This window comes from Gopherus evgoodei, chromosome 2 (genome assembly GCF_007399415.2).
Source record: "Gopherus evgoodei ecotype Sinaloan lineage chromosome 2, rGopEvg1_v1.p, whole genome shotgun sequence".
Classification (NCBI taxonomy): Eukaryota; Metazoa; Chordata; order Testudines; family Testudinidae; genus Gopherus; species Gopherus evgoodei.
In genome coordinates, this window is record NC_044323.1 from 293,165,016 (window position 1) to 293,190,918 (window position 25,903).

The following is a 25,903-nucleotide window of genomic DNA, read 5'->3' on the forward strand; positions in this document are numbered from 1 at the left end:
TCAGGCAAGAACAGGAATGTGTTTATTCAGGTGTGGTGCTCACACTGTGAGCACTGCATTCATTTTACATAAGAAAAGTCAGCCAAGGAGCAGGAGAAACAAAACAATGTAAACAAACAGAATCGAACCAGGGGGTGAATGTATCTGAGGTTTGTTTTTAGATCATGCCTTCCCAGGAGTCAGTCTGGTGCTGATCCCTAGCATGAGTGTATGGGAAATGTCTCTGCAGTAGCAAGAGGCAGGGGTGTTTATGAGCTGGTTTGGGATAAACATTTATTGATGAGCCCTGACTTTTTTTTTTAAATCAGCCCCCATCAACAGGTACTATGGGTATAAAAGCAGAAACTCTGCCAACATTATCCACCATTTCCTGATGGGTCAAGAGTGCAAGCAGGCATCTCCACAATCTGGAGATCTGAGAGAGAGTTTGGAAGAAAGGGCACCATCAGTAACCCCTGTATAGGTTTGCACAGAGTGGGCGGTTGGTGTCTTGTTGGAGAAGCCTGAGCAGGTTCTTCACGGCATCAAGTTCTTTTTTCCTGGCCTGATCAGAGTCCGGCCCTGACATAGACAAAGCTGGCCAAGGGCGCCATGGCCAGCACTGAGTAGCTGACTTTCAAACTGCTGGCACTGCTGAAGTTGCAGAAGGAAAAACTGCAGCAGGAAACACCGCCGGGGCAATCTACAGAAAACCGCTTGGAGATGCTCTGCCCAGATTGTCCGCCTGAACCAGAAAAACAAACAAGAGAAAGAAACTCAAGATTAAAATGTTTCCCAGAGTTCAGATAGAAGCTCCTTAGCTCTGCAAAGGAGATAATTGTACTGATGTAGCTAAGCAATCCTGAGATGAGGAGGCCATTTCTCAGCAGTTAAGAACCTCACAGTCTTATCCCTGCCAGTGAATTCCCAGACCTTAGAGGTAATTATTGCTATTATATACCATGAAAACGGCACTAGTCTTTTCCTAGCAGTTACAGAACCGTATGTAACAATCTGGGAATATCCCTTTCAGATTCCTGGCCAGGACTTGGGAACAACCAAAGAACCCTGAGAATTCATTCCAGATTGTCACACTCTGCCTACTGCATGCTGGGACAGGGCCTTGGGAGTTCAGTGAGGGCTGTGGGGATGCAGCACAGAGGTGACTGGGTCCTGTCTCCTGTTATTGAGCCTCAGAGCTTTAAAGAGCTGGTAGTAGTTACGGCACAGCACAGCTCATTAAGAACATAAGAATGGCCCTACTGGGTCAGACCAAGGGTCCATCTAGCCCAGTGTCCTGTTTTCTGACAGTGACCAATGCCAGGTACTCCAGAGGGAATGAACAGAACAGGTAATCATCACGTGATCCAGCTGCAGAAGGAGCTGGAAGTCATTCGCAGTGTTGCATAGCTCACAGGGTTATATACCCAGAAAGCTTCAACCCAGTCTCCTTTTGTCCATGCACAACCAGCCAGGCACGGGGATTGGAGTGTGTGAATTCTCTCACTTGCACATGCCAATAGTGGAAACTTGCACCAGCACGTGAGATATTTGGTGCTTAAACCACACCTGGCTTCCCCAAGTGCGAAAGGAGGCCAGACTGGGAAAGCAAGGCCTATAATGTCAGTTATGCAGGGCAGTTACAACAGCCTGCAATCCAACTGGTCTCATCCCCTGGGTGATACCCCAGCACAACTCAATAGGCTGCCACTACCTTTCTTAACTGAACCACATCACAAGTAATATCAGTGCACCTACCCATGGACCGGCTAATTACAGTCCGCTCAAAATGCAAAGGTTGGCAATTGCATTTACACTTGCAGTATAATTGTTGCTGGGTGCAATCGGGCACATACAGGAGACGTCCTTTCCCCTGCAGTCCATAGAATCATAAAATATCATGGCCTCCTGAGGTCCCTTCCAACCATCTAGTCCAACCCCCTGCTCAAAGCAGGATCAATCCCCAACTAAATCATCCCAGCCAGGGCTTCGTCAAGCGTGACCTTAAAAACCTCTAAGGAAGGAGATTCCACTACCTTCCTGGGTAACCTATTCCAGCGCTTCACCACCCTCCTAGTGAAATAGTGTTTCCTAATATCCAGCCTAGACCTCCCCCACTGCAACTTGAGACCATTACTCCTTGTTCTGTCATCTGCCACCACTGAGAACAGCCGAGCTCCATCCTCTTTGGAACCCCCTCTCAGGTAGTTGAAAGCAGCTATCAAATCCCCTCTCATTCTTCTCTTCTGCAGATTAAATAATCCCAGTTCCCTCAGCCTCTCTTCATAAGTCATGTGCTGTAGCCCCCTAATCATTTTTGCTGCCCTCCGCTGGACTCTTTCCAATTTTTCCACATCCTTTTGTAGTGTGGGGCCCAAAACTGGACACAGTACTCCAGATGAGGCCTCACCAATGCCGAATAGAAGGGAATGATCATGTCCCTCGATCTGCTGGCAATGCCCCTACTAATACAGCACAAAATGCCATTAGCCTTCTTAGCAACAAGGACACACTGTTGACTCATATCCAGTTTCTTGTCCACTGTAACCCCTAGGCCCTTTTCTGCAGAACTGCTGCCTAGCCATTCGGTCCCTAGTCTGTATCAGTGCCTGGGATTCTTCCATCCTAAGTGCAGGACTCTGCACTTGTCCTCGTTGAATCTCATCAGATTTCTTTTGGTCTAATCCTCTAATTTGTCTAGGTCCCTCTGTATCCTATCCCTACCCTCCAGCGTATCTACCACTCTTTCCAGGGACAAAGGCAGTGTCGATAACCTAGTCCCAGATTTGGACCTTAGTGTCCAAAATATGAGGGTTAGCATGAAAACCTCCAAGCTTAGTTACCAGCTTGGACCTGGTAAAGCTGCCACCACCCAAAAAATTAGAGTGTTTTGGGGCACTCTGGTCCCCCCAAACCTTCCCTGGGGACCCAAAGACCCAAATCCCTTGAGTCTCACAACAAAGGGAAATAAACCTTTTCCCTTTCCCCCTCCAGGTGTTCCTGGAGAGATACACAGACACAAGCTCCGTGAATCTAAACAGAGGGACTCCACCCTCCCCGTTCCCAGCCTTGGAAAACAGAAGTACCGAGAGTTAATCTCTCTTCACAGAGGGACTCCACCCTCCCCGTTCCCAGCTTTGGAAAACAGAAGTACCGAGAGTTAATCTCTCTTCCCCCCTCACCCAGAGGGAATGCCAAGTCAGGCTAGTAAATCTCACACACACAGATTTCCCCCTGACTTCTTCCTCCCACCAATTCTCTGGTGAGTACAGACTCAATTCCCTGGAATTCCCCACTAAAGAAAAACTCCAACAGGTCTTACAAAGAAAGCTTTATATAAAAAGAAAGAAAAATACATAAAAATGGTCTCTCTGTATTAAGGTGACAAATACAGGGTCAATTGCTTAAAAGAATATTGAATAAACAGCCTTATTCAAAAAGAATACAATTTAAAGCACTCCAGCAACTATAGACATGTAAATACAAAAGAAAAAAAAACATATAACTCACTATCTGATCTTTTTGTACTTACAACTGGGAAACAGAAAATTAGAAAGCAGGAAATAGAAAAAATCCTTCTCATAGCTGAGAGAGAGGCAGACCGAAGACCCAGAACAAAGGACTCACACACAAACTTCCCTCCACCCAGAGTTGAAAAAATCCTGTTTCCTGATTGGTCCTCTGGTCAGGTGCTTCAGGTTACTTTTTTTTTTCAGGTGAAAGAGACATTAACCCTTAGCTATCTGTTTATGACAGGCAGCCATCTTTTCCCCCCAACAAACCAGAGGGAAAGGGGCGAAGGCTCGATGCCACAAGAATGCAGCGGAGCAGAGGAGGATGCTTCCCTGAGAACCACTGCTGAGAAGCAGAGGATCCAACGAGCCCTTTCTAACTGCTCCCTTGCAGCGTTCAAGGCTGGCAGCCACTCAAGCAGGCAGCCTCCTTCCTTTCATGTCCAGGGCATGCCCTGCATGGCTGCTGAGGAGCGGGTGGGAACTCAGTCCCAGCCCTCGCTCACCTCAGCAGTAGCAGCACCCACAGCTGGGGAGCGGCTGCTGGACTTGGGTATAAAAAGCCTCATTTCAGGACTCCAGCCAATGCTGGAGGGGTAGATATGAAGCCCCCCTACTGGCATACAGGAAGCCTGACCTTGCCTGAACTGCCCTCCTATAAGTCATTCACTCTTCTGCAAACCAAACTAATGAGCATGGAGGCTCCGGCTCCCACCCCCTTAGTGCGTCCCAGCAAAGTTCTCCTGCCATTCGGTTTCAAGGAGTGATTCCCCTATTGCACATCAGCAATGTCCCACCCTTCCAGCAGATAGAGGAAAGAAAACTCAGTGATCTGGAATGGGAGCAGCCGTTGTCTGGGGAAGCGCTAGGGAAAGACAATAGACAGAACATGCCCAAACATACCAGTTTCGAAAATGCTATATTCTGTCACACAGTTGTTTTCACCACTTCGATATATAGTGGGTGCCAGACAACCCCAGTTGGAGGATGCATCCTTACAGATGAAGCAGACCAACGAGTGAGCTGCAAATGGAAAATACACCCCATGTTAGAGGCTTGCAGGAATATGTTATTTGTTCCTGGTCTACAATCGCCATCCCTGTCACCTGCTGCAAGTGGGCATCAAAATGGACCATATCCTGGTGTTCTCAGCCGCTATTTCAGGCCAAACTGTCATTGAAGTCAGTGATAGTTTTCCCTGTGCATCAGCTGAGTAAGGATTTCAGGATTGGACCCAAAACACAGAGGAAGAAATTTTCAAAGGCAGAAATGGCAGCTGGGCATCCAACTGCTATTTATGCCTCTGAAAAGTTCCCTCAACGCCCTCCATGATACCCATTTGTAAATAAGTTCTCAGCATGTTCCTTTCCAAAGCCATAATGTTACAGACAGGATAATGGGGTTATAAGAAAAAACAAGCATGGACTTCTCAAGAAACCATCATGCCAAACCCACCTCATTTCCTTCTTTGACAACTAGCCTAGTGGATAGGGGGAAAGCAGTAGACGTGATATAGCTTGATTTTGACACAGTTCTATATGACATTCTCATAAGCAAAGTAAAGACAGGTGTTCTAAATTAAATCACTATAAGCAGGTGCACAAATGATTGCAAGACTGTTATCAATGGTTCAGTGTCAAACTGGGAAAGTGAATCCTGTGGGGTCCTGCAGAGGCCAGTACTGGGTCCAGTACTGTCCAATATTTTAATTAATGACTTGAGTAATGGAGTAGAGAGTATGCTTATTACATTTGCAGATGATGCCAAGCTGGGAGGGGTTGCAAGCACTTTGGAGGGCAGGGTTAGAATTCAAAATGTCCTTGACAAACTCGAGAATTGGTCTCAAATCCACAAAGTGAAATTCAAGGAAGTTAAGTTCAAAAAAATAGGGAGCAATAGGTGGAAGCACTGCTGAAAAGGATCTGAGGGTTATAGTGGATCACAGATTGAATATGAGTCAACAATGTGATACAGTTTCAAAAAAGACTAATATTCCCCAATGTAGTAACAGGAGTGGTGTATGTAAGACAGAGGAGGAAATTGTCCTGTTCTATTTGGCACTGGTGAGGACTCAGCTGGAGTACAGTGTCCAATTCCGGGCACCAAAAAAGGTGGACAAATTGGAGAGAGTCCAGAGGAGAGCAACAAAATGATAAAAGGTGTAGAAAACCTGAACTATGAGGCTTCCAAGGGAGGTGGTGGAATCCGTTATTGGAGGTTTTTAAGAACAAGTTGGACAAACACCAGTCAGGGATGGTCTAGGTTTACTTGGTCTTGCCTCCGTGCAGGGCCTGGACTTGATGACCACTTCAGGTCTCATCCAGCCCAACATTTCTATGATTCTATGACACTGGCTAAGAGAGTGAGCATGCCTCCCTCTGTGGCTTGGTCCAAGCAATTTCAACAACCTCCTTATAGCTACAAGTGTTGTCCTTTAGTTTGAGTGATACAGGCCTACAGTGTGGGGCTCAAGACCCTAGGTTCAGTCTCCTCTGATCACCATGTCTGTATTACGTACTGTTATATACAGAAGACATTGCCATCCCAGATCAGACCACACATTCAAGTTCTTCAGCATCCTACCTTCTGCAGTGATCATTGCTTGATGCTTCATAGGAAGGCACAAAAATCCGCAGTGCACCTGGGATAATATGCATGGGGGAAACAACTCCTTTCTGGCTAAAGCTGGTCCAATATGTTATAAGGACTAATTTGCAAAGAGACAGGTGCCAACAGATCGTGAGTGGCCATCGAGATATGAGCTAGACTGGCTCTGACAAATGAAATGCAAATGACATGATGTGTTATTTATAGATTAGTATCACAGGGAAGCCCAGATAATTCATTCTGACTTGCCAAAGAAGCTTGGTTATTATTAGTACAGTGTCAGAATCATGCTAGATGCTTTATAGAAACAAATAGAGAGGCAAGGTGCATTTCCTAGAGCAATGGTGGGCAAACTGCGGCTAGCACGTGGCCTGTCAGGATAATCCACTGGGGGGCCGCCAGACAGTTTGTTTACATTTGCATGGCCGCCCGTGAACCGTGGTCACTGATATATTTATAGGCACATTTTTAAAATGTCCTTTGATTTGAAACTGTCCAATTGCTCTGTGACTAATCTGTGTTCCTAGCACAGTAACCCTAACCCAGCCCCCATCCACTTGTGTGTTCACCCACTTATTACACTTGTGTCTTACTTTAGACTATAAACTCTCCAGGGCAGGGACTGCTTTTTAATGTTTGTAAGCTGGCAAAATGGCTCCTGAATCATCCATGCTGACCTCCTATAAACACAGGCCAGAGAACTGCCCCCAAAATAATCCCTACAGCAGAGCTTTTAGAGAAACAGCCAATTTTGATATAAAAATTGCCAGTGATGGAGACTCCACCATGACCCTTGGTAAATTGTTCCAATGGTTAATGACCCTCACACTGTTACAGATTTATGCCTTATTTCCAGTCTGAATTGTCCAGCTTCAGCTTCCAACCATTGGATCCTGTTATTGCATTCTCTGCTGGATTGAAGAGCCCATTATTAAGTATAGTAACTCCTCACTTAAAGTCGTCTCGGTTAATGTTGTTTGGTTGTTATGTCGCTGATCAATTAGAGAACATGCTCATTTAAAATTGTGCAATGTTCCCTTATAATGTTGTTTTGCAGCTGCCTGCTTTGCCCATTGCTTGCAGAAAGAACAGCTCATTGGAACTAGCTGGTGGGGGCTTGGAACCAGGGTGGACCAGCAGCCTCCTATCCATCAGCTTCCCGATCCTCTAAGTTCCCTATGCGGCGGGGGCCGGTGCCCCGGGCCCTTTTAATCACCACCAGAGCCTTGGGGCTCCCGGTCACTGCCACAGCTACTGCTACCACGGGGCTCCAGCAGCGATTTAAAGGGCCTGGGGGTCCCAGCCGCTGCAACTGCAGCCAGAGCCCCAGGCCCTTTAAATCTCAATTTAAAGGGCCAGGGGATTTAAAGGCCCACCTCTTTCAGTTGCAGCCCTGCCCCCTTCCAGTTCAGGCCCTGCCCCCTGCAGAGGACTCCAGCCCTGCGTACCGTACCGGTAAGTCCTTTAAGTTACTTTCATCCCTGAGCATGACGCTACATTAACAACATGATAACCCTTGAGGGCTCAGCCGACTTCTAGTTCATCATTTAGCAGTAAGGCATTCCCTGGGAATTATCCCACCCTCTGACTTGGCCACCTCAACCAAGCTTCACAATCATCATTGCTGTGTACAGTATTAAATTCTTTGTTTAAAACTTATGCCATGTGTATATATATATATATATATATATATATATGTTCTTATGGGGTTAGGTTCCAGGGAAATTTTTTTCGCCAGACAAAAGACTAAGTCTTCTGTCTGGCGAAAAAAATTTCCCTGGAACCTAACCCCATAAGAACATAAGAACGGCCGTACTGTGTCAGACCAAAGGACCATCTAGCCCAGTATCCTGTCTACCGACAGTGGCCAATGCCAGGTGCCCCAGAGAGAGAGAACCTAACAGGCAATGATCAAGTGATATCTCTCTTGCCATCCATCTCCACCCTCTAAAAAACAGAGGCTAGGGACACCATTCCTTACCCATCCTGGCTAATAGCCATTTATAGACTTAACCACCATGAATTTATCCAGTTCTCTTTTAAATGCTGTTATAGTCCTAGCCTTCACAATCTCCTCAGGCAAGGAGTTCCACAGGTTGACCATGCGCTGCATGAAGAAGAACTTCCTTTTATTTATTTTAAACCTGCTGCCTATTAATTTCATTTGGTGACCCCTAGTTCTTGTATTATGGGAATAAGTAAATAACTTTTCCTTAACCAGTTTCTTCATATCACTCATGATTTTATATACCTCTATCATATCCCCCCTTAGTCTCCTCTTTTCCACGCTGAAGAGTCCTAGCCTCTTTAATCTTTCCTCATATGAGACCCTCTCCAAAACCCTAATCATTTTAGTTGCCCTTTTCTGAACCTTTTCTAGTGCCAGTAGATCTTTTTTGAGATGAGGAGACCACATCAGTATGCAGTATTTGAGACGTGGGTGTACCATCGATTTATATAAGGGCAATAATATATTCTCCATCTTATTCTCTATCCATTTTTTAATGATTCCTAATATCCTGTTTGCTTTTTTGACCTCATCTGCACACTATGTGGACATCTTCAGAGAACTATCCACGATGACTCCAAGTTCTTTTTCCTGACTCATTGTAGCTAAATTAGCCCCCATCTTATTGTATGTATAGTTGGGATGATTTCTTTCAATGTGCATTACTTTACATTTATCCACATTAAATTTCATTTCCCATTTTGTTCCCCAATCACTTAGTTTTGTGAGATCTTTTTGAAGCTCTTCACAGTCTGCTTTGGTCTTAACTATCTAGAGCAGTTTAGTATCATCTGCAAACGTTGCCACCTCACTGTTTACCCCTTTCTCCAGATCATTTATGAATAAATTGAATAGGATTGGTCCAAGGACTGACCTTGGGGAACACCACCAGTTACTCCTCTCCATTCTGAGAATTTACCATTAATTCCTACCCTTTGTTCCCTGTCTTTTAGCCAGTTCTCAATCCATGAAAGGACCTTCCCTTTTATCACATGACAGCTTAATTTACGTAAGAGCCTTTGGTGAGGGACCTTGTCAAAGGCTTTCTGGAAATCTAAGTACACTATGTCCACTGGATCCCCCTTGTCCACATGTTTGTTGACCCCTTCAAAGAACTTGAATAGATTAGTAAGACACGATTTTCCTTTACAGAAACCATGTTGACTATTGCTCAACAGTTTATGTTTTTCTATGTGCCTGACAATTTTATTCTTAAACTGTTGTTTCGACTAATTTGCCCGGTACTGATGTTAGACTTACTGGTCTGTAATTGCCAGTATCACCTCTAGAGCCCTTCTTAAATATTGGCATTACTGTCGGGGAAAAGACCACCACCTTAATGATTGATCAGACAGCCTGAGGCTCCTTTATTTCATACAAGCATATATGCAGGGAGAGACAGCATAGACCCCACGCAAGAGGCTGGCTGCTCTACATGTTACAAATTTTACCAAGCTTATAAAGGTTAAAACCGCCAAATGTAGCACGCTGGTTACACATGTTATTTGCCTTATTTGGAATATAATGTTGATAACAAGCAAGCTGACCAATTAATTCTCCATCTATGGCAAAATCCCAATTTTCCATCTATGGGTTTTCCTGTTATTGTCTTTGCCAATCAAGTCTGCGGTTTGACCATTCTAGCACCTTTTCTGTGGTCCAGATAGCAAGCTCAGCTGTTATAACTTAACAGATCTTCTGGTTTCCCTTTATCCAATTCTAGTTCCTCTTTTTGGGCCCTGACCACATCTTTCTGCCTCGGCATGCCCTTTATACAAAAAAACAAGTTTAGCAGAAGTTAAAACTCTTGCTCCTAGCTAAAGGCTTTTAGGCCTACTTTTACTCTATTCTCAGCAAACAGCCTGGGGCCTTGGGTAAGGTAGGGGCGGGGGAGCGGGGGGGGGTTCCCTATCATTACATTAGCTAACTTCCAGTCATTGGGTACAGAAGCCAATTTAAAGGACAGGTTACAAACCTTAGTTAATAGTTCTGCAACTTCACATTTGAGTTCTTTCAGAACTCTTGGGTGAATGCCATCTGTGACAGTTCCTCAGATTTGTCACCTACAAAAGCCAGCTCAGGTTTGGGAATCTCCCTAACATCCTCAGCTGTGAAGACTGAAGCAAAGAATCCATTTAGTTTCTCTGCAATGACTTTATCGTCTTTAAGCACTCCTTTTGTATTTCGATCGTCAAGGGGCCCAACCAGTTGTTTAGCAGGCTTTCTGCTTCTGATGTACTTAAAAAACATTTTGTTATTACCTTTGGAGTTTTTGGCTAGCCGTTCTTCAAACTCCTCTTTGGCTTTTCTTATTACACTCTTGCACTTAATTTGGTTTCTATTTGCCTCACTAGGATTTGACTTCCACTTTTTAAAGGAAGTCTTTTTATCTCTCACTGCTTCTTTTACATGGCTGTTAAGCCACAGTGTCACATTTTTAGTTCTTTTACTGTGTTTCTTAATTTGGGGTATACATTGAAGTTGCGCCTCTATTACGGTGTCTTTAAAAAGCACCCTTGCAGTTTGCAGGGATTTCACTTTAGTCACTGTGCCTTTTAACTTCTGTTTAATTAACCCCCTCATTTTTGCATAGTTCTCCCTTTTGAAATTAAATGCCACAGTGTTGGGCTGTTGAGATGTTCTTCCCACCACAGGGATGTTGAATGCTATTGTATTATGGTCACTATTTCCAAGCGGTCCTGTTACAGTTACCTCTTGGACCAGCTCCTGCGCTCCACTCAGGATTAAATCTAGAGTTGCCTTGAGAAGTTTTATCTCTGCATTTCGTCCTGAAGTGAAATGTTCCCAGTCAATATGGGGATAAGTGAAATCCCCCACTGTTACTGAGTTCTTAATTCTGATAGTCACTCTAATTTCCCTTAGCATTTCATCATCACTATCACTGTCCTGGTCAGGTGGTCGATAATAGATCCCTAATGTTATATTCTTATTAGAGCATGAAATTTCTATCCATAGAGATTCTATGGAACACGTGGATTCACTTAAGATTTTTACTTCATTTGATTCTACATTTTCTTTCACATATAGTGCCAATCCCCCCCCTGCATGACCTGTTCTGTCCTTCTGATATACTTTGTACCCTGGAATGATTGTGTCCCATTGATTGCTCTCAGTCCACCAGGTTTCTGTGATGCCTGTTATATCAATATCCTCCTTTAACACGAGGCACTCTAGTTCACCCATCTTATTATTTAGACTTCTAGCATTTGTGTACAAGCACTTTAAAAACTTGTCCCTGTTTATTTGTCTGCCCTTTTCTGATGTGTCAGATTCTTTTTTATGTGAATGTTTATCATCTGATCTGGCCCTTACATTATCCTCTTCCATCCTCTTGCACCCCGCCAAGTATCAAACTGCCCCAGACCTCCTTACCTTTTAAAACCAGATGAGCTCAGGAAGAGTTGGAGGAGTAAAATTATCCTTCATTAAGAATCAACCAGTGGTTCTTCCAACCGGAACCTACTGCTCTGACCCCCCTCTCCCCCTCCAATATTACCGGGATTCCACTACAACATTGTAAGAACGCAGGGCCTGAGTCTGATCTCACTTGTGCCGATGTTCCACTGCACCAGCTTATCTAAATTCAGTGCCGTTACTCCTGATTTACTCCACTGTACCTGGGATCATGACCAGACCCTTATGGTTTTAGCTGACTACAGCAGAAGAGCTTGCAAAAGTTGTGGTTGCAAGAAAGCAATGCTGAGAAGCACCGATCGCTCTGAGTGAATGAGCCTGGCTCCGAGGATAACCGTGTAAAAGATTTCTTTAAGAGATGACTAGACAGGTCTCTAGGGCTAGTCAGTCCCCCTTAACTCCCTCTAGGCCTCTCAAGACAGCTGCTGTTGGAAGGAGCTCAGATCCACAGAGCTGTGCTGCCTCTTGCATCCAGAGCACTGCATCCCTCTAAGCATCATGAAACGGAGATAACTTGCTGTGCTGTGCCTGTGCCTGTGCCTGCGCCTGTGCCTGTGCCATGCCGCCAGAGCCCCCGGTTGTCAGCAGGCTGGATCCAACTGGGGCCCTCTGGAGGTCAGTGCATGAGCCTCTCCAGCATGAGCTAAAAGCCAGCTGGCTGTTAGCCAGGGCTGGCTCTAGGTACCAGCCTAGCAAGCAGGTGCCTGGGCAGCAAACGGGAAAGGGTGGCTTCCTGGGCTGTCTTAGGGCAGCACTGTGGTGGCTTTCAGTGGCATGCCGGCGGCAGCTCCTCCGGTTCCCTCTTCGGTGGCACGCCAGCGGCAGCTTCCCCCCCACCCTCCTTCGCCACGCAGAGCTGGCCCTGCTGGTAGCTAAGGCTGTAGCCCAGACTCATTTTCTCTCTCACTAAGTGGTCTCGGTGCCACTAGATGGGACAGAACACCACACCCAGGAGATGTGTGGGTTACACCTGCACTGAGCCATTTTTATGACATCCACACAAGCTAGTGCTGGAAAGACAGCCAAGGCACCAGCCATTGCTTCGCACTCCAAGCAGCTGGCTGCACAGGGAGGTTTGCGGAAGTGCCAGCTCCCACTGAAAGGCAGAATCTTTGCCAGCGGTGCTGCAAAAATCCCCCTCTGCCCCTGCCATTTCTAGCTGCTTCCCTGGCTCTCTCTCAGGCACAGAGGAATAATTAGCGGCATCTCATCTTGCTCCACACACAGAATCCCAGCAAGCAGGGTGAGAAGAAAAGCCTTCATCTTCAGCCCGCCGTCACAGCCTGGGCAGATCAGGCAGCTGCTTCTTGGAGGGGCTGGTTATAAATGAGGATCTTGGTGGTTGCCTGTGAAGGCAGTGCATGCAAAGTTTGTGCCTTAGTGGGGAGGAGATACGAGATGGATGGATGGGTGTGGTATCTGCAGGGGAGTCTGCTAAACTGAGTTTTTTTTCTTAGTTCAAGGGCAGCCAGAGGCAACAAGGCTGAGAGTCTTAACAGAATTTAGTGCTGCAGCAAATTTCATTTCGTTTGGTTTCCTTTCCCCACCAAAAGCTTCTGCACAAGGTATAAGGAGATGGTTAATACACTGCATAAGCCACAGACACCACAGTGGAAAATCCCTACTTTATTGTCTAATCCGGTGGTTCTTAACCTTTTCCATACCAGGTTCCAACAGCAAAGAGGGTGGGGACCCTGCTCCCTGCCTTCTGAGTGCAGAGAGGGAGAGGGGTCACCAGTGGAGCTGGCCAGGACAGAGAAGCTCCATCCTGTGAAAAAGTTCCAGGTGGTGATAAATCTTTCTGTCCCAAAACCAGATGAAAAGTTAAAACCTCATGGGGGTGGCGAGGAGATTGAAAAGTCAAATGTGTTTCAGACTTTTAAAAATGGTTTTTAAAAAACAAAACAGGTCCCCAGAATGCCTGGCTCGCCTGCTCTTCAGCACCCCGATCTACCAGCATCCCAGGCCGCCTACCTCCCGGCCTGGCTGCCCTGGCTCCTTGATGCCTCCAGCTGTCTGACTCCCCATCAGCCCAGCTGGGTGTGCAGCCCAAGACACCAAGGAGCAGGGCAGCCCCACAGAGGGGGAGGCAGGCAGGCAGCTCTGGGAATGGGGGAGCTCAAGGAGTGGGGCAGCCTTCCAGGCAGGCGGATGGGAAGACAGGCAGCAAGTGGTTCCAAGGAGCAGGGCAGGTGGGAGTTGTTGGGCAGACCAGGAAACTGGCTGTCTGGGGTGTCAGCGGTCAGTAGCGGGTTTACCATGGCACCAGGCCCACGGTCCAAAGGGGTCCCGGTCCAGCCTACTCTCTCCCCCTCACACCCCATGGAGACAGACGCTTAGTGCTGGCAGCTCTGGCTGCAGCAGGGCAGACTTTGCTGGCAGCCAAGCGCCTGCCCCGCCTCTTTCCCCTGCGTGCTATGGCTCCCAGCTCCAGACTGCTCCAGCTCCACTGTTCTAGCTCCGGCTCCACTCAGCCTCAGCAATGACGCTGCTGCTCTGCCACCAGCCCCATGGGCTGCTCCTCTGCCCGTAGCCCTGCTTCCAGCACAGGATCTGCTCTCCCTGGGCTGCTTCTGTGACTCTGCTCCCAGCTCTGACCTGCTTCCTGGCCCCTCTGGCCAGCACGGCTCTGCTCTCTCCCACTCTGCCTGACTCAGACAATTCCAGCTCACAGGGAGAATGGGACCCCCCTGGCCTCCTGACTCCCTGATTAGCCTGTCCACCCTGTCAGTCAGGCTGACCTGGAGCATTGGTCTCTCCACATTGTTCCTGGGGACTGTCAGTCTCAGGGTCCTGATTTCCCATTGACCCCTCCCCTTTTGGTGCTGGGAGCTAGCAACCAAACACCCCCACTGAATGTCAGTAAGGAGGCGAGAGTCCAGTCCCCTTACGGGAGCAATATGCAAAGAACTGTCTGCAGTGTCACGTGTGGCACAGACTGTGTGTGCGGGGCATTGCAGACCGGTGCAGGTCTGTGTGGGGCTTACAGGGGACCAGCAGCAGCTGGGCAAGGAGCCAGTGCAGAGGGGCCCCAATGAGAGACACTGAATCCGGCCTGGAAACCTGGGAGCTCCTATTTGCTTGAATAGGGGCTGGACAGGGCACCCCATGCACTAGGTCTGAAAAGACCTGACTCGAGTGGACTGTCCCAGGGACTTAAGAGCTGCTGTTGCTCACTGTGAACTGTAACATCACAAAGGGTATTTATAGACTCATAGACTCATAGGTCAGAAGGGACCAATATGATCATCTAGTCTGACCTCCTGCACAAGGCAGGCCACAGAACCCTACCCGTCCACTTTTATAACAACCCCTAACCCAGGACCAAGTTATTGAAATCCTCAAAATTGGTTTGAAGACCTCAAGCTGCAGAGAATCCACCAGCAAGCGACCCAGGCCCCACGCTGCAGGGGAAGGCGAAAAACCTCCAGGGACCCTGCCAATCCGCCCTGGAGGAAAATTCCTTCCCGACCCCAAATATGGCGATCAGCTAAACCCTGAGCATGTGGGCAAGACTCACCAGCCAGCACCCAAGAAGGAATTCTCTGCAGTAACTCAGTTCCCATCCCATCCAACATCTCCCCGCAGACCATTGAGCAGACTTATCTGGTGATAATCCAAGATCAATTGCCCAAATTAAACTATCCTCTCATAACATCCCCTCCAGATACTTATCAAGCTTAGTCTTAAAGCCAGATAAGTCTTTTGCCCCCACTACTTCCCTCGGAAGGCTGTTCCAGAACTTCACTCCCCTAATGGTTAGAAACCTTCATCTAATTTCAAGTCTAAACTTCCTAATATCCAGTTTGTACCCATTCGTCCTCGTGCCTACATTAGTACTAAACTTAAATAATTCCTCTCCCTCCCTAACGTTAACCCCCCTGATAAATTTATATAGAGCAAGCATATCCCCCCGCAGCCTTCTTTTGGCCAGGCTAAACAAGCCAAGCTCTTTGAATCTCCTTTCATAAGGCAGGTTTTCCATTCCTCGGCTCATCCTAGTAGCCCGTCTCTGGACCTGTTCCAGTTTGAATTCATCCTTCTTGAACATGGGACACCAGAACTGCACACAGTATTCCAGATGGGGTCTCACCAGCGCCTTATATAACGGTACTAACACCTCCTTTCCCTTTCCTGCCAGGCTTAGTAAAATACTCTTTCCGTTAGCCATGCCTCTGAGCGGTTACTAGGACCCACCAGGGCTAGTCCCTATACAGCCCAGCAGCTGCAGCACCTACACTGCTTGTCTCCAAGTCACAGCCCACCTGGCATGCTACTGGCACCCCGGGGCTTTTCCCCACAGGACAAGTGCCTCATTCAGTACATCCACGGCTGGACACACAGGGGCAGAAGTAAGTTGCTAGGGCAACTAAAAACCTACCTGGCATTTGCTAGTTTTTGAGTGCTTGACTTTGCAACTTTAATGTAGGTTCTTGGGTGAGCTATTTAAGATTTAAATTACGGTAGCACCCAGGGACCCCAACCAGGGCACAGGGATGATGCTGGAGAAGCTGCTAAGGGGGGCATGGGCAGCAACAGAAGAGCCCTTGGGTAGGGTCTGCCTCATCCCACTGAATTGACTTGGGGGTGGGGCCATCAGCATTAATTGCACTGGGGACAGAGGGAGTGTGGCAGGGCAAAGACTCACCGGTGCGGCACCTCCTGCTATTCGTCCTGGGAAATAGCTCTTCCAGCCCAGAGCGCCCTCTGGAGGCCAGTGTCTTGCCTGTTGCTGGCCCCCCATGTCCCTCCTGGAACCCAATACCCCTGTTCCTTGGGGTGCTGCCCCCTGGCAGTGCCCCCACACTTTGGATCTCCCCTCCCCAGGGAGCCCCCAACCCCCTATCCCTATCTCACCTCAGTGGCTACTGCCAGTCACCATCTAGCCCCCGCTCACTGGGACAGACTGCAGTCTGTAAAGTCCACTCATCATTGGCAAGCGGGGTTTGGACCAGCTGCCTCTGCTTAAAACCAGACTGCAGCTTCTGCAACCCTAGTACATGCTTGTGGGCTCTGAACACGGTCTGCAGCCTGGGACTTTGCTAGGTTGGATCTCCCCCAGCTCCTTCTGCCCTTCCCCAGCACTGCTTCACCTCAGGTCCCCTCCTCCACTTCCCAGGCAGCCAGGTCCTTCTCTCTCAAGAGGTTGGAGAGAGAGCATCTGTTTTTCTGGTCCACCACCGTTTTATAAGGGCCAGCAGGTCCCTGATTACCCTGGCTACAGCTGTGGCTGCTTTCCCAGTCTGCCTCTCTTTTCCCAGCTGCAGCCCTCTCCAGGCCTGTTCTAACCCCAAGACTGCCCAGTGGGGAGAAAGAGAGGCAATTTGCCCCAGGCCCCGGGCTCCGCAGGGGCCCCCACGAGTTTTTTGGGGCCCCTGGAGCGGGGTCCTTCACTCCCTCCAGGGGGCCCGGAAAACTCTTGCGGGACCAGGCCCTGGAGCTTCTTCCGCTCCCGGTCTTTGCCGGCGGGGGGGTCCTTCCGCTCCAGGACGGAAGGACCCCCCACCAGTGAATTACCGCCGAAGCGGGACCTGCCGCTGAAGTACAACCCGGTCTTCGGCGGTAATTCGGTGGCGGGGGGCCCTTCTGTTCTGGGACCCACTGCCGAAGTGCCCCGAAGACCCTCGGCGGGGGCCCCCCACCACCAAACAGGGCCAGCTCTAGACATTTCGCCGTGCAGGGGGTGCCCTGCTGCTTGCCGGTCCCACGGCTCCGGTAGACCTCCCGCAGGCAGGCCTGCGGATGCTGCACCAGAGCCGCAGGACCAGCGGACCCTCCGCAGGCACGCCTGCGGGAGGTCCACCGGAGCCGCCTGCCGCCGACGGCCCCAGGCCCCCGGAATCCTCTGGGCGGCCCTGCTAACCCCTCCTGGCAGGAGTGGGGTGTCCACCCCACTACAGGGAGGCATTAATAGAATTTGGGAGCATAAGAAGCAGGGACCACTCCTCTTTCCCTACACCACCCCATGCCCCACTTCTTCCCCCCAGGCTCTGCCCCTGCCCCACTTCTTCCCCCGAGGCCCTGCTTTGAGATCTTCCCTCAGAGACCTATGTATTTTCAGAGCTCTATGACAGTTATTACAAGGAGGGCATTTAGGGCATTCATCTGCTAAAGGGAAGAGTGCACACCTGAACTGCCGGAGGCGTATGGGAGTAGGTGGGTGTCCTTTCCGGGTGCCTGAGAACAGGAAGTAAAACTGAGCATCAAATAACAAGCTCTTGTTTCACCCTCAGTCAAAAGACTCAGCTTTTTAAAGAGAACTTGGGTTATTCTGAGAATTCACACCTTTGGTTTAAGGGTTTTGTGCAAGTAGACCCCTCAATGGCCAGTCACGAGCCAGCCTCCTTCTGCACCATTAGCTACATCCAGTACCTGCACACATACACACACACTAGCCCCCAAACTAACTCACACACTGTGCTTCCACCCTGTTTTTAAAGAAGTAGCTCCCATTTCCCATATTGCATCATTTATATCCCCATCAGAAACATAGGATTCATAGACTCTAGGACTGGAAGGGACCTCAAGAGGTCGTCGAGTCCAGTCCCCTGCCCTCATGGCAGGACCTAATACTGTCTAGACCATCCCTGATATACATTTATCTAACCTACTCTTAAATATCTCCAGAGATGGAGATCCCACAACCTCCCTAGGCAGTTTATTCCAATGTTTAACCACCCTGACAGTTAAGAACTTTATCCTAATGTCCAACCTAAACCTCCCTTGCTGCAGTTTAAGCCCATTGCTTCTTATTCTATCCTTAGAGGCTAAAGTGAACAAGTTTTCTCCCTCCCCCTGATGACACCCTTTTAGATACCTGAAAACTGCTATCATGTCCCCTCTCAGTCTTCTCTTTTCCAAACTAAACAAACCCAATTCCTTCAGCCTTCCTTCATAGGTCATGTTCTCAAGACCTTTAATCATTCTTGTTGCTCTTCTCTGGAACCTTTCCAACATACACAATAATAAATAAATATTCAAAGTATAAACAACAGCCGTCTATTCCAGGGGCCTCACATGTTTACCTTTGAGATCCCCTTAGCGGTTCCCCATCAGCTGGTGAATCAAAGGTCTACATAACATTGCTCTTCCCTCATTAGCGTCATATTGCACCCCATCCTCCACCAATCTCCCCAGCCTTGTCCTACCATTGGTCATTCATACAGTCATCCACACAGCCCCTGTGTGTGGTATGGCCTCCCTTGGCTCTTCTGTGAGGTCCCTACACCTTTAAAGACACACTTCAGCCATGCAGCCTACTGTGAATTTAACAGACTTGTAGATCAATTGCCTTTTATTCCCCTGTCCCTAATCTCCATCTGTTTGTCTGTCTGTCCTTCTTAACACAAAGCATAGTCAAGCTGTGGAACTCATTGCCAGAGGATGTTGTGAAGACCAAACTTGTAACAGGGGTGAAAAAAGAACTAGATAAATTCATGCAGGAAAGGTCCATCAATGTCTGTTAGCCAACATGGTCAGGGATGCAACCCCATGCTCTGAGGCTCCCTAAACCTCTGACTACCAGAAACTGCGACTGGGCGGTGGGATTATCACTCAATAATTGCTCTGTTCTGTTCATTCCCTCTGGCACTGGTCACAGTCATGAGACAGAACCCTGGGCTAGATGGAACCATGCTCTGATCCAGTATGGCCACTCTTAGGCAGTGAGCTACTTGGCCTGGAGACCAGCCCTCCTTGAATGTTTTGAAAACGCTCACCATTTTGTGGGTACAACTGTCAATAAATAATGTTCAGAAGATTCTCTCGGGTATCAGTATTTACACAGCACGGATCATCAGAATAGCTGAACTGCTAACAAAAAGCCACCACCACCACCACCACAATCCTTATGTGATTCATCTGGTTTCCTCCAACCCTCCTCTGACGCACTTGAGCAATTAAAAAAAAAAATCTCTCACTTCCTCTATCTTTAACCTTCTTTCCCTCTGTGACTATTTTTGATTGTAACTATGGTAAAGTTCATGAAAAAAGTCAGGCTACGTCTTCACTACCAGCCGTATCAGCAGGTAGCAATCGATTCCTCAGGGATCGATATATCGCGTCTCATCTAGATGCGATATATCATTCCCCGAACGCACTTATATCAATTCCGGAACTCCACCAACCCCAACGGAGTTGCAGAGTCGACATGGGAAGCTGCGGACATCGATCCCGCGCAGTGAGGACGGTGAGTAATTCGATCTTAGATACTTCGACTTCAGCTACGTTATTCACGTAGCTGAAGTTGAGTATCTGAGATCGATTTTCCCCTGTAGTGTAGACCAGCCCTCAGTGTGTCACTTTAAGAAAAGTGATCTCTGAACTGGCTGTGTTTCCCTTTCAGCAACGTATTCTACTGTATGAAAGGGTTCAAGCCAGGGTCACTACTGTAAATAACCGAGCCCAGATCAGTCCATACTGCAGGAATAAATGGGTAACAGATTGCAAAGATTTCAAAGTCCCCTCCCTGTAGTATGACCAGACAGCAAGTCTGAAAAATCGAGACAAGGTAGGGGGTAATAGGCTTATATATAAGAAAAAGCCTCAAATATCGGCACTGTCCTTATAAAATCGGGAAATCTGGTCACCCTACCTCTCTGACATGCCTCTGTAGACTGAGGGGTGAGGATGCAGGACATGCGAGGGCTCTTTCCCTAACCACGTGATTCCTCCAGTTTCCATGCAGATCTCAGGGATGTGTCAGAGGCCAGCACTGCCAACATAAGGAGCATTGTGCTTTCACATTCCACATGGCCCCTCTCCCCCTTATTCATAGAGTATAAGGCCAGAAAAGACTGTGGTCATCTGGTCTGACCTCCTGCATACCATACGCCATTGGACTGCCTTGAATGAATTCCTATTTGAACTAAAGCAGATCTTCTAGAAAAAAAATCCAATCTCAGATGCAAGTTATCTGGACCTGTTGATTTAAAAAAGTCCGACTTGAGTAGCTGCTGTTTAACAGCCTCTGGAACACAGCCCTATTTCTCTGGACACTACTGGCAGCCATTGCATTGGGGTAATCCTTAGGGCTAGGCAGGGCTCCACAGTGGGAGGGCATGCACTGATTCAGGGCTACCAAGAACTGCCAATTCTCACGATATCTGTTTTTTAAGCTTCTCCTGATGTCCTGCGCCTTTCTCACAAATTTTTGCCCTCTCAAAATGGCTGCCATTTCGCACGATGGCAATGGGACTGAAGCCACAGGCCATAATAGCGGTGATTTCACAACAGTCTCGGCTGGTGTCAGTGAGGCTGCACCTAATGAAGATGGCCACCATTTCCCATGGTTTCCAATGGCAATAAAGCCAGGCTGCCCCCAGGGAAGCTGCACTCCATGGCTAGGAACCTATGAGGGCGCAGGGGACAGGAGGGCTAAGGGAGGCATAGGGGCATGTATTGGAATGTAGGCAGAAGGACGGAGGCTGATGGTGTGTAGCGGGGAGTGAGGGGTCTGAGACTGCAGGAAAGGGAGGGAATGAACAGGGGCAAGGGAATACCAGGCATAGATAGGGGTCAAGAGAGCGTGGGGGAGAGTGCTTGGGACAGGGGACTGATGGGGGCGGGAGAAGATAGAGTGAAAGGGGGATGGGGGATGATATAATAGCAGTTCTCTCACCCCAGGGGCCAGAGCAGAATGAGCAGGCCCCTCTCTGGGGATGCTGCTATTTTGTGTATGTCTTTCCAAGTGTGTTTGGACCCTGGAATGATCATACCGGGCAGGGCCGTCCTTAGGCTTTATAGTGCCCTAGGCGGGATTATTAAACTGGTGCCCCTGTGCCTGTCTTGCTCTTAGCAACACAAACATAAGCTTACAGTATTGGAAAACTTGCCACATGCATGTTATTAAAACCAGTTTAACTTAAATAAGCACACTGTAATGCTGATGTACTAGCACTAAAGAAGTAGCACTATAGAAAAATTCTGATTTGACAGAATGATGCAAATAATATAATTTTTTTAGTTTGTCAACATTTTATTGGAAATTTCTATGAAGAGGCATTGAAACAAGGATTTGTTTTTAATTAAAAGCAATTGTTCTGGCTTTTTGGGCTGCAAAATCAGTAATAATGTCATCGTCTGACAAGGACAAAGTGATGTCTTGTCTGATTGCAAGAACAGCAAGACCAGTCAAGCGTTCCTGACTCCTTGCAGAGCGGAGATAGTTTTTAATGAGCTTTAGTTTTGAGAAACTCCGTTCTCCTGATGCTGCTGTTACAGGAATTGTCAGTAGAATACGAGTGGCAATGTACACATTAGGACATATGTCAACAAGTGTGCTGGTATGAGTAAACTGTACAATGTCCATCATCGATTTTGCATATGGCAACATTGATGACAGTGTACTCAATTCTTCATACAGTTCAAGTCCATTTAAATCAAAACGATCGCCGTGCTTCAGGAGGCTCTCTAGGTCAGGGGTTCCCAACATGGAGCCCGAGGGTGCCATGGTGCCCACCAGGGCCTCTCAGTGCACCTGCGTACTGACTGGCGGACGAGCATCGGCTGAAATGCTGCCAAAATTCAGCGATTTCAGCGGCGGCGCCTCTGGATGACACCGCTTGCCACCGATAAGCAGCATCATCCAGAGGCATCGCCGCTGAAATGCTGCCGAATTTCGGCGGCATTTCAGCGGATGCTCGTCCTCTGCCACGGTCCTTCGTCTGGTGACCACCAGACGAAAAAGGTTGGGGACCACTGCTCTAGGTTCTTGCACTTTGTCATTAGTTGCTCTTGTTTTCCTGTTTTGTTGAATTTAGTTCTGCTCAGCCCACCTACCAGCTGAGTGAATGGAACCCCAGGCTGACAGCGGGTTGAGTGGCACATCCAGGGTCTCAGCCACTGGCCTGCTCAGCCCACTGCCAGCCTGGGGTTCCTTGGGGGTCCCCAGATCAGCAGCAGGTGCTGAGTGGGGCCGGCGGCCGGGACCCCGGATGGCAAAGGGGCATCAGCCGGAACCCAGAGCAGCGGCAGGCTGAGCCGCTCAGCCCATCGCCGCATGCCATCAAAAATCAGCTCACGTGCCACCTTTGGCATGTGTGCTGTAGGTTGCTGAACCCTGCTCTATACACTCATAAGGAGATGAGCATATTACAGTTGCTGGAGGGCTCTATTTAACAGTAACAGGACTATAGGAAAGTCAGTCAACATTTTTTGTTTCTCTTCCCCATACCAAACTTGTCACAAATAATTGTCAACAACTTAATTTTCTGTTTTTTCTGTTTTTTAAAAAAAAATATTGAAATTGAATTCAGGATTGTTAGCAAGCATTTTTTGCGAACAAATTTGTTAAATGACAATCTAAATGGCAACACAGTACTGCTTCCATGCTTGGCTCACCCCCCAGCCTGCTGTTCAACAGCTGCAGTAGAGGAGGAGATAGGTGGAAAACTGCAGGACCTCAAAATCCACCTCTTAGGGTGCAGAGTGGCAACAGCAGCAGCAAACCCTCAGCTCCGATCACACGCCAATGGGCACCACTGCCAGCCCAATGGACCATGGTGAAGTTAGCACAGCATCTGATCTCAGGGACGGGGCACTCATGAAGCCACAACAGTTCATCCTGCCCTGTGCAGCTCCCCCCGGATGAGATGGATCACTGCCAGCCCGGGGGAGAGACACGCTCCCCAGCTAGGGTGACCAGATCCAGATGTCCTAATTTTATAGGGCCAGTCCCGATATTTGGGGCTTTGTCTTATATAGGTACCAATTACTCCCACCTAGGGTGACCAGACAGCAAGTGTGAAAAATTGGGACGGGGTGTGGGGGAATAGGAGCCTATATAAGAAAAAGACCCAAAAATCAGGACGGTCCCTATAAAATCGGGACATCTGGTCACCTTACAGGTGAGTTCCTTCCCCTACCCCTTCCCAGAGACCCCAGCAGTGAATCCAGCCCCCCGCCGCCCCAGACTGTGCTGCATTCAGCTCTCTCTAGGACCCAGCAGCCCTGCTCTTACATGCTCCACTGCTTCCCGTCTGTCCGGGCTCCTGGCAGAGTGATGCCCCCAGACCTAGTGGTACCCTAGGCGGCTGCCTGTTCTGCCTATGGCTGAGGACGGCCCTGATACCGGGGTCACCTGGATCACCCCGGGGTCAGCGTCTTCCCCAGAAAAGTTTGAAAATCAGATGCACAACGGTGGGGCTGGTTGTTGTTGCTATGCCAGCTTCTGGGCTCTGCGGTCCGTCTCATGCTAGTTCGGGGTTGGCAGCACCTTTGGACTTGATCCTGAGAAACCAGAGAGACAGGTGGGTCCCTATCAACTGTGTCATGCGTAACCCGTCTGCCAGGTGAACGCAGCAGCAACAAGGGCCAGGTTCAATACCTAGGGGTTCCTCGTAACCCTACAACACAGAACCGGCTTGAGCCCCTGCCCAGTAATCTGGGAACACTAAACAACACCCAGCTAAGAGGCAATACTTCCCCTCTCACAAGCACTGAGTCTGTGTATAACAAAAGAGAACTTGTATTGAAAGAGAAAGGCATTCGTTTGGGAAAATACCACAACCACATTCAAAACTGTGCAGTCATAAGCCAGACTGACCCTAGAGCGCGCTGGGCAGTGTCCTTTGCCTACAAGGAACCTACAGGCTTCTATCCTGTAAGACACTGGCTTCAGCAGTTAGCATGAGGCTTGATGCCTATGAACTTTGGCATAGATAAACATAGCTTTGCAGTGGGAAAAGCATAACTTTGCAGTGGGAAAGTCCAATGAATGAATGTCCCTGTAGCACAGCACTCCCCTCTCCCTTCACTGCACCCCATTCTCAGTTTCTTTCTTGGTCAGCAAAGGCTCAGAGGTGTCTTCGCGCAGGTTCCCCTCCCACCCCCAGGAATGAGGGGTGGGGAATGCCTCCACCGCTGCCTCGCATGGTTGCTGCTGTTCACTCCTGTTGCAGGCTGCAGCCACCATCATTCACCCAGCCACTGCTGCTGCTGCTTCTCTGCTGCCACCTGCCGCTTTCTACCCTGACACATGTTGAGGCTCCCCCACAGCACTCAGGCCATGTCTACATCTAAAATTTTGCAGCGCTGGTTGTTACAGCTGTATTAGTACAGCTGTATAGGGCCAGCGCTGCAGAGTGGCCACACTTACAGCAACCAGCGCTGCAAGTGGTGTTAGATGTGGCCACACTGCAGCGCTGTTGGGCGGCTTCAAGGGGGGTTCCGGGACCGAGAGAGCAAACCGGGAAAGGAAACCAGCTTCGCCGCGGTTTGCTCTCTCGGTCCCGGAGCCAGCCAGCAAACCGCAGGGAAGGAGACCTGCTTGCTCGGGGTTCCGGGACCGAGAGAGCAAACCGGGAACGCCGCGGTTTGCTCTCTCGGTCCCGGAGCCAGCCAGCAAACCGCGGGGAAGGAGACCTGCTTGCTCGGGGTTCCGGGACCGAGAGAGCAAACCGGGAACGCCGCGGTTTGCTCTCTCGGTCCCGGAGCCAGCCAGCAAACCGCGGGGAAGGAGACCTGCTTGCTCGGGGTTCCGGGACCGAGAGAGCAAACCGGGAACGCCGCGGTTTGCTCTCTCGGTCCCGGAGCCAGCCAGCAAACCGCGGGGAAGGAGACCTGCTTGCTCGGGGTTCCGGGACCGAGAGAGCAAACCGGGAAAGGAAACCAGCTTCGCCGCGGTTTGCTCTCTCGGTCCCGGAACCCCGAGCAAGCAGGTCTCCTTCCCCGCGGTTTGCTGGCTGGCTCCGGGACCGAGAGAGCAAACCGCGGCGTTCCCGGTTTGCTCTCTCGGTCCCGGAACCCCGAGCAAGCAGGTCTCCTTCCCCGCGGTTTGCTGGCTGGCTCCGGGACCGAGAGAGCAAACCGCGGCGTTCCCGGTTTGCTCTCTCGGTCCCGGAACCCCGAGCAAGCAGGTCTCCTTCCCTGCGGTTTGCTGGCTGGCTCCGGGACCGAGAGAGCAAACCGGGAAAGGAAACCAGCTTGATTACCAGAGGCTTCCTCCTTCCACGGAGGTCAAGAAAAGCGCTGGTGAGTGTCTACATTGCATTACCAGCGCTGGATCACCAGCGCTGGATCCTCTACACCCGAGACAAAACGGGAGTACGGCCAGCGCTGCAAACAGGGAGTTGCAGCGCTGGTGATGCCCTGCAGATGTGGACACTCTCAAAGTTGCAGCGCTGTAACTCCCTCACCAGCGCTGCAACTTTCTGATGTAGACAAGCCCTCAGTTCAGTGAGGAACCTCCTGCTGCTACAGGCCAGGCAGTGATTTTTGCTGCAATCCTACCCCACAGCAGGCCTTAGGTTCAGTAGCTGGACCTGGGTACCCGCAAACTCAGCTCTAGGAATCACTAAACAAAATAAAGACTCTCATTACAGTTTAATCAGTTCTTCCTTTAAACAGAGAAAGGGAAGAGAGG

The 25,903-nt window shown here is 49.1% G+C and overlaps 1 protein-coding gene across 1 annotated transcript; it reads right to left on the minus strand.

The window, feature by feature from the left end:
• On the minus strand, positions 1-11,754 carry LOC115645075 (lymphocyte antigen 6E-like). The gene is made up of 4 exons (XM_030549476.1): positions 11,745-11,754; positions 11,500-11,517; positions 4,395-4,514; positions 1-724 (listed from the first exon to the last, which is right to left on the minus strand). The coding sequence occupies exons 1-4, from the start codon at positions 11,752-11,754 to the stop codon at positions 549-551; spliced, it is 324 nt and encodes a 107-aa protein (XP_030405336.1). The 3' UTR covers positions 1-548.
• Positions 11,755-25,903: the final 14,149 nt, after the last annotated feature.

Bases quoted from the DNA above. Each gene is read 5' to 3' on its own strand.
- LOC115645075 (XM_030549476.1), bottom strand. The intron at 725-4,394 runs GTATGTTTGGGC...TTTCTGGTTCAG, and splicing joins ATATAGCATTTTCGAAACTG to GCGGACAATCTGGGCAGAGC.